The sequence below is a fragment of the Girardinichthys multiradiatus genome, chromosome 10, assembly GCF_021462225.1.
Source record: "Girardinichthys multiradiatus isolate DD_20200921_A chromosome 10, DD_fGirMul_XY1, whole genome shotgun sequence".
Classification (NCBI taxonomy): domain Eukaryota; kingdom Metazoa; phylum Chordata; class Actinopteri; order Cyprinodontiformes; family Goodeidae; genus Girardinichthys; species Girardinichthys multiradiatus.
Genome location: NC_061803.1, coordinates 19383346 through 19392012, shown reverse-complemented (window position 1 = coordinate 19392012; position 8667 = coordinate 19383346). Strand labels below are relative to the sequence as shown.

At 39.0% G+C, this 8667-nt stretch overlaps 1 protein-coding gene across 3 annotated transcripts in view; it reads right to left on the bottom strand.

The window, feature by feature from the left end:
- Window positions 1–644: 644 nt before the first annotated feature.
- LOC124875099 (leucine zipper putative tumor suppressor 2 homolog) overlaps window positions 645–8667 on the bottom strand; it is a 46664-nt gene continuing 38641 nt past the window's right edge. For 2 of the 3 annotated variants that reach the window (XM_047376939.1, XM_047376940.1), the window contains 4 exons: window positions 7892–8482; window positions 7681–7803; window positions 6678–6824; window positions 645–5283 (listed from right to left, as the gene is read on the bottom strand). In XM_047376939.1, coding sequence (XP_047232895.1) covers window positions 4576–5283; window positions 6678–6824; window positions 7681–7803; window positions 7892–8482 — 1569 coding nt within the window. In that variant the 3' untranslated portion in view covers window positions 645–4575. The remainder of the gene's footprint in view (window positions 5284–6677; window positions 6825–7680; window positions 7804–7891; window positions 8483–8667) is intronic. The other variant, XM_047376941.1, reaches the window with a different exon arrangement.

The window sequence follows — 8667 nt, the reverse complement described above, 5'->3', positions numbered from 1 at the left end:
TTCACACAAATTCTGTAACCAATGCAGGGTTCGAGAGCAGCCATTGCTCCTATCTGGGCTCCGCCGAATGTCCTAAATGGCGAATTAATAAAATATAAAACATGTTTTTCTTTTAACCATTAAAATTACAAAACCACAGCCTTTTTTATTTTTGGAATCGACGTTTTTTCTAATGTAATTTTAAACAAAAAAAAAAAAATTAAACGCCTCATTTAGTTTATTCTCGTATTATGTTTGAAACGGAAAAACCAAAGAACGAACCATACACGGATTTTTGTAAAGCAAAATAAAGCCATTTCTGTTTTTTAATTCATACGAATCAGAAAGCCAAACTGACACCCTTTCAGAATTTCACTTCCAAAATTAGAATGAATGAACGCAAAAGTACACGGACCCTTTTTGTCCAGTTTTAAGTAATTAGGGTGCCTTTTTAACTTTCATGACAGTATTAATCTTTTCTAACCTGCAGGGGGCAGACACGAGTCATTGAAAAGGGTCAGAACAAAGATGTCACAGAAAAACTTAAAATGTAAACCAAAGTAGATCCTACAGACCTGTCTGGAGAGTGTTCCAAGTAAATATTGACCTTGTCATAACTTTAAAATATACGAAAGCTCTATAAAAAGATGTGAAACATTAGGACCTAATTATAAATCATTTTAATTAAAACCACATTGGTTTTGTTCAAGAAATGTACAGCATGAAAATATACATTTAATGTATTCATACAAATATTGAAGGTTATAAAATTTATACTGAGGAACCAAAACAAAAATTCACAAAAACGATTAAATCAAGCCTTATATCTGTAGGAGGAAAATATACATGTTGGACATTGCTTTGGTCTATTCACAGTGGTTATGTTTTAATTTATAGGGACAGGGAGATGTCTATGGCAGCAAAAAGATGTGAGATATTAACCTTATTTGCAGTAGATCTGATAAAAACGTGTGTTTCTGAATTACTGGAACTAACATGTTAAAGATCAGTGGAAACAAGTAGTCTAAAAACATCCTTCAGTGCAAGAACTCTTTTTTTTCCAGGGATGTCATATACAAATCTAGCACCTCACAGCAACAAGTCTCCTTGAAGAGGAATTGAAAGATTAAAAGCTCCTGTTTACTCTTCCTGGAAAAAAATGAGCCCATCACATCACCAAGCAGAGGACTTACTGAACTGTGCTTAGGTTTTTTAGTGCTTAGCTAAAGATTTCATACCTTTTAAGCTTGTTCACATTTTGTCATGTTCCAACCATAAACATTAACCTGTTTTATTGGGATTTTCTTGTGATAGACCAACACAAGGTTGTGCATAATTGTTTAATGGCAAGGAAATTATACACATTTTGTTTCTTTTATTATTTTCAGACCATCTACCCCTAAATAAAATCCCGTGCAATCAGTTGCCTTCAAATGTCACCTTAGTTGATGAACAAACTCCACCTGTGTAATAAATCCAGCTGTTCTGTGAAGGCCTTAGAGGTTTGTTAGAGAATATTAGTGAACAAACAGCATTGCGAAGATCAGGGAACATGGGAGAAAGTGGAAGTTTAAAACAGGTTTATATTCTAAAACAAGATCCCAACTTTGAGCATCTCACGGAGCTCTGCTCAATTTGAGTATGGCACAACTGCAAACTTATCAAGACGTGACCACCAGAAATGACCCTGGCAAGGAAAGAATTAATCAGACAGAGAAGAGGTGCATGGTAACATTGGAGGAGCTGCAGAAATTGACTGCTTATTTGAAAGTACATGTCTATGCACTTCACACATCTAGCCGTTATAGCCAAGTGGAAAAAAGGAACATTTCCAAAATCTTTTCTTAATGGGGTATTTTATGCCATTTGTGGTAGAAAAGAAACATTCCCACTAGTGAAACATGGTGATGGCAGTATCATGTTATGGGGATGCTTTTCTTCAGGAGAAAGAGGAAAGCTGGACAGACTTGATGGGAAGCTGGGTGGAGTTAATACATGGCAACCCTGGAATAAAACCCGTTAAAGGCTTGAAAAGATTTAAAACTGGGACGGACGTTCACCTTCCAGCAGGTCAACGGTCCTAAACATACATGCTGCTGTCTCTTTTCTTCTGTCAGAGCTAAAGTCCAGACCTAAAACTAATTGTGAATCTCTCGCAAGACTTGAAAATGGATATTTGAAGACGCTCTCATCTACTATGACTGAGCTCGAGCTACTTTACAAAGAAGAATGGGCAAAAGTTAAAGTATATGTGCAAAGCTGGTAGAGACACATCCCAAAGCACTTGCAGCTGTAATTATAGGGAATGGTGGTTCTATATAGCAATACAGGGTGCCGAATACAAATGAAACCCATACATTCCACATTTTGAAAACCATGTATCCTTTTTCTTCTACTTTGTGTTCATTAATCACACAAAATCCCAATAGTGCACAGTTTGTCGTTATAACAAGACAAAATATGGAAAAGTGAACACTTTGCAACATCAGCTCTCCCTTTAATTTCTGTCTGACTCATTACTTTAACTGGCATCTGCAAATGTTCTTATCAGGAAGCATTTTCACTCTCAGATTCATCAGCGGTTTGAAAAATCAAAACAAGGCTCAGATTGACAACTGCATCCCTTGAGGCCACAACGACAACTCTCCCTATTAATCGTGAACATGAATTGAAACTTGTAGCCTGGCCAAAAAACATTGGGTTTATTTGTAACGGTGTAATTCAAAGTTGAAATTATTGTTGTGAATAACCTAAAAGAATATTCGCCTATCACCCAGTGGTAACCAATAAAGTTCACCTTCTTTCCATGGATGAGATTGTTTTTAAGTTGGTGAGTGAAGAGTGGAAGAGAAAAGCTGGTGTGCCTTTAACGGAAGGTGTCAAAATTACTTGAGAGCTTACTTCTTAATATAATTCAGAACCTCAGTTACAGGCATAGTTCAGATTTTTTAAGTGGGGTTGTGTTGAAAAGTTATAAGCAGTTCATATCTTACCTGTAAGACATTCTCGTGGGATCTACGTAAAAAAAAAAAAAAAAAGCCCCCTGAGCAAAACAGGGTTTAGGCCTCCTAGCACCTCCAGTGACAAAAATGATAGTTTTAGTAAACATTTTTTATAGACGTCTAAAGTGCTTTCATGTTTGCGTTCTAAAATAATTTTTTGCCATTTAAACTTTAGGCTGAGTGCGACCTCCGTTATCAAAAATATGAATACGCTTTCTACCAGAGCAAAGACCTATTTGAAAACTAATTCAGTGTTAAAAAAGAAAATCACTATATTTTTGTGCTGGGGAGCTACTCTAGTCTGATATTTATGTTTAGTTTTGCCGTACATGTTTGTGTACTCTGTTTCTTTCTAATAGTAAGTGGCTCAGTTTAGCCATCTCTTTTCTTCTCTCAACAGGAAAAACAACTGTGGTAGAACATGCCTCGATATAAGCTGCCACAACTGGCTGGGGGTTAACAGCTGGTGCTCTCCACTGTTGCCACAGGCTTGCTCAGTATGAGGGATTGCTGCAAAGTCAGTGATGCAATTAGCTAGGCTTACTTTACTAATTGACAATAAATAAATTTAATTTGTTAAACTGTAAGACAATTTAAACTGAACTAGACTACATGGATTGAATGGGTTTGATTTTAATGAAATCTAGACCATATTGTATTTAGTGTCCTTATGTGACATAGTGACTAGGTGCTAAATAAACTAATTAGACTGAACCTTTCACATGGTAATTGGTACAGACTGGTTTCCACAATGGCATTTTTGTGAAAATACGTTTAAATTTTTTTGAAGTTGCGGTGTTTTACGCTGCTAGAAATTGGGTTAGATCTTGGTCACTCTCAGAAAAATAACCTGTTTTTATACAAAACAAAGCTAAGGTACTGACTGCTCATAACTGCTTTACAGAACCCCATTTGAAAAAATCCTAACCATCACTTTCCCAATATAAATATTCATTTGGACGAGGGACAAAATTAGTTGTATGTATTTAAAAATGTAAAATTTTCACTGCGGTGCATTTAGTTCTCTACAAAAAGCAAAACGTTGTGGATTCATGGCCGTCCATGAAGTAGTCTATATTAAAAAAAAACCTATTTCTGTTCTGCTGAGTTCAAATAAGATCCTAACTCTGCCACCACCATCCAGAGTTTATCCATGACATTAACACCTAACTGGGATCGACTAACTCTTCCCATGACACAATGAATGTGTGGTTGACACATTTCCTGTACCAGTGAAACTGTGGAGAGAGTGGGAGTGCAACAACAAACCCAGCAGGCATACTGTACCCTGAACCAGGACAGGAGGAGGATGGTGGTGAAGGTTGACTAAAGTTACTCACACACAAACTCCTAAAGGTGTGAAAAATCACCAGGAGTCGGACGTCTTATCAGTGCAATTGCAGCCACTAATGGAGGAGCAGAGAGCTGATGTGGTTAATGACACTTAAAGGTGAACAACTTGCAAGTGCAACAAGAGTCAAAGCTAAAATCTGGTGACACTTTTCTGGTTGTTGGTCACATAAAGAAGATATCACTTCTGGCGGAGGGGGCAAGTTAAATGTAGTGCAAATAAAAAAAAAAGGACATCTGAGTATCAGATTTCTGTTGCAGCAATCTCGTCAAAATTGATCTCATTGCCACTGCCTTCGTCGTCCTCTCTGCTCTCCAGTTCCAGAGTGAGTTCCTGGAGAAGCTGCTCCAGCTCCTTGTTCCTGCGATACATCTGCACATAGTTCTCCTGCAGCTGTTTCTGGTAGCGGATCACTTTGTCTTTCTCCTCCTGCCATATCCGCCGCTCCTCCTCAAAACCTCCTGCTTGTTGTTCGACCCTTTTGCGTTCAAAGGCCAACTCAGATTTTAACCCTTCCATCTGCACCATCATGCTCTGCAGAGTTTCAGCGCTGCTCTGCCGCTGGGCCTTTGCCTCGTCACTTTCATAGGCGAGCAGATGCTCCTCGGCTTCCTGGAACACCTGACATTGCCTGTTTCCTGCCCCCTGATTGGCTAAGGTGTCTCTGAGATGAGCCAGCTCTCCATCCAGGCGTCCCACCTTTTCCCTGAGCAGTTCAGCCTCGCTCTTTCGTCGCTGAAGCTCGTTCTCGCACACTTCCAGCTCCATGGTCCGTGTGCGGGTCGTGCCGTGGGCCTCCTGGAGCAGCACCTGAGTGTTGGTGAGCTCGCCACGAGTCTCTCTAAGCTGACCCCGCAGGGAGACTATTTCTCCTACACGCTGAGCCAACTCACTCTGCACCTCCTTTAGCTGCTGCTTCAGCAGGGAGATCTCCCCTGACTTCTGACATACCTGATAGATGAAAACAAATTGATATTCAATTAAGCAAAAAAAAAAAAAAAAAACATTTAGCTGAGGAGTTAAAGAACAAATCTTTCTTCAAGAGGTCAGATGAAAACTAACAATTTGGAGCATGGCTTCTCTCACTACTTTGAGAATAGGTAGATGAGCTTATATTAAGCTCACCTACCTTATTGTTGGCCCTTAAACATACTTTTTTCTAAGAGGTATAACTGCAACTGCTTCTGAGTGGTAGGTCAAATTGACTTTTTAGCAATAAAAAAAAAAAAAAAAAATTCAGGGCCACACTCAAAAAAATGGTGTAAAAGCTGCATTTGCAGATAAACTCACTAATGTACATTTTTTTTAGTGAAAAAGGCTGCTGATATGAGGGGGAAAATTATGGTGCGGACTGTACCAAAGACGCTAAACCCACGTGTTCCTCATGCTTCTTTCTCTACCAACATCCCAGTGTCTCCACCACTACCAGTAAGCTTACTGAAATAGTTGCACAATATATCTAAATACAGTCATCATGGTAATATCGACTTTAACTTACTTTATGCCCACAGTTGATGTAAATCTTGGTGACTATCAGTAAACATTTTTTAATGGCACAATAAGCCCTGTAATGCCCTATTTGAAGTGGTCCAATATTGTACATTGGGTTTGCAACGTTTATTAGCAAAGAACTTTCAATCTTTGCTTCTTTAAAAGAATTTAAAACTTAAATTTCTCAATTTAAACTTTTTATCATCACAACCAGCATTAGAATATGAAGTCTGCAAATGAATAAATTTTCAGCTTTCAAAATGTAAAAAGAAAAATGTGTATATTTTATTTTGTTTAAACTCCATTGTCATAACAAAAACAAAGTTACTCTAATGACTTCATTTAGAGCCAGTTGGTTAAAATCTGACCAAAAAAAACAGCTAAAAGAAAACTGGAAACTGGTATTGGGCAGGAACATCGTCATTGGTGCCTTGGTATAAAAACATCTCAGATACATTTAATAAAAATGTTTAGGGGTCCCAATATTTGTGGAATTTGTGATATCTGTAATTAAACAATTTTCATAACATCAGATTTTATCTCCACTGAAGCAGATGATGCTGAGGCTGCAGAAAAATGTATTTTTACATCTTTAGATGCACCTTCACCAGGGGTGGCAATAAATCTGAAGGGTGCTGCCTATAAAAGTGGGATGTGTATCCACTCTTCATCTACATGTGTTCATCATATCTGAAAGGATTCAATGACAAAGACTAAAGAAGATATCACCTGACATGAACTGTTAGTCCTATTTTAAAGACAACCTAAATGATTGTTTATTGAGTTCACCGTGTGGTTGCTTAACATAAATGTATTGCTTCTCAGTTAAATATGACCGAGTCTCATCTGCTCACCTCCCACTTGGTTTCCTCCAGTCGAGGCCCCAGCTGGATCTTCTCGTGCTCATAGGAGGTGCAACGCTCCTCTAGCTGCTCCCTCTCCTTCAAAAGCTGACCAAAGTCCTCCTGCAGCTTCTTCTTTTCCTGCTGGAGCTGATAAACCTAAATAGCATAAAATATACCATTAAGATAAGGACATTTTTAAAGATAAATTTGGAAAAGAAATATAAATTTAAATATTTATTAAAGAGCTTTTGAGAGGTCTGACATATGAATATTTGCCTTAAACACCTTCATAAGCCTTACAAGCTGTAACATTTCAGAACAAAGCAAATAAACATTACTTAAAATTAAAAAGACAACAGATTATAAAATTAGAGTTTTATCATTAGTTTAAACATGAAACTAATGATATGTGATATTTGAAGTTGGTCTGCATTTTACCTTGAATATGTATTTGAGGAAACATATAAAGAAGAATATGGGCTCGTATTTGACATGTCAATGTACAGACACATGCTGATATCCGTATACATTTTCTTTCTGTTCTAAGCCCATTTAACTGTCTAGATAAGGTTAATTTTTTTATAAATAACATTACACAACCTCAATTAAAAACAAGGTAATATACCTTATATGAAAGGTAAGATTTCATAACATTTTTAGTAGTTTTTTTTACATATGGAGCTGAATTCATGACTGAAATTAACCATTATTAATTTCCACTTCAGTCTTATATTTGACATTCAATAAATGCTGACTATTCTGGAGTTTTATTGTCAAAGTGGTTTTCTTTTAACTTTATACTGATGCTTGTCCAACTGTCCTCGGAAACAGCTGTTGGCAAAAGTGTCACCCTATATGTCAGCTTTGCTTAGAAGAGGAAGTTTGGACATTGTTTTTTCTAGTTTATATTTTTTTAATCTTACTATTACATATCTTCCATTTTTTGGGTTGCCTTCTGAATATTATATACTGAATACAGAGAAAACCTCTGTTTTTCCTCGGATGTTCCAACCTGCAGCTGCAGCACCTGTTGAGCGCGCTGGGCCTTCTGAGACGCCACCTGCATCCTGGTGGCGCAGCTCTGCCTCAGCTCCTCCAGCTCCAACTCAAAGCGTTTCTGCTTCTCCTCATAAACCTACAAGATGGCAATAGATTGCATTTAAATCTGTTTACAGGACAGTTTACTATCCAACACCAGAAGAAGGGTTTGGATATATTCAAACCTGGCAAATTGCTGCTTCATTGTCGTCCAGGTTGTCTTTGAGTTGCTGCAGCTCCAGCTCCCTCTCCCTCAGTTTGTCCTCCAGGTCCCTCACTACACCTTCATAACACTCCACGGGGCCTGGAGAGCGCCCGCCGGACCCGCTGTCAGATAGGGGCTGCCCCCTGCCACTTATGGAGCCAGAGCTCTTACTAGAAGACGAGCGGCCGCTGTCTGAGTTGGAGTGTCCATGTGCGCCAATCGACGGGACGCTTTTTATGGGCTCCAGGTGACCTGCAGGGACCTCAGCTGAAGCAAGACTGTAGGTGGCGCCGTTGTAAGTTGGCAAGCTACAAAGGGAGTTCCGGCCCGAGTCGGACAACGAGCAAGACTGGCTGCTGCCACTGCTGGCGTTACGCCCTCCGCTGTACGAGCTGCGTTTCTCAGAGCAGGACGGGGACACCTCCCTGTGGGCAGGGCTGGGCAAGTTCAGGTTGTTTTGGCTTTCAGGGACATTGGCACCGTGGCGAGGGGTGAGATACTGCATGGCAGAGCGGCTCTTAGGAATGACAGGTTTGAAGGCAGTGGGCCGCAACACCGTTTTCTCCATGTTCTAGTAGAGCACAAAACAGAAAAAGTATAGGAAGTTAAAGAAGCGAGGATTGAAAGTTTATTGCATTTCAATGTAAGGAACAGAGTAAAGAATACTAGCCATGGGCCGGTTACTGGTATCAAGGTATACCAAGGTATTAAAAAGTTTCAGTTTAAAACCAAGAAACCTTTCCATCATGTGGCATA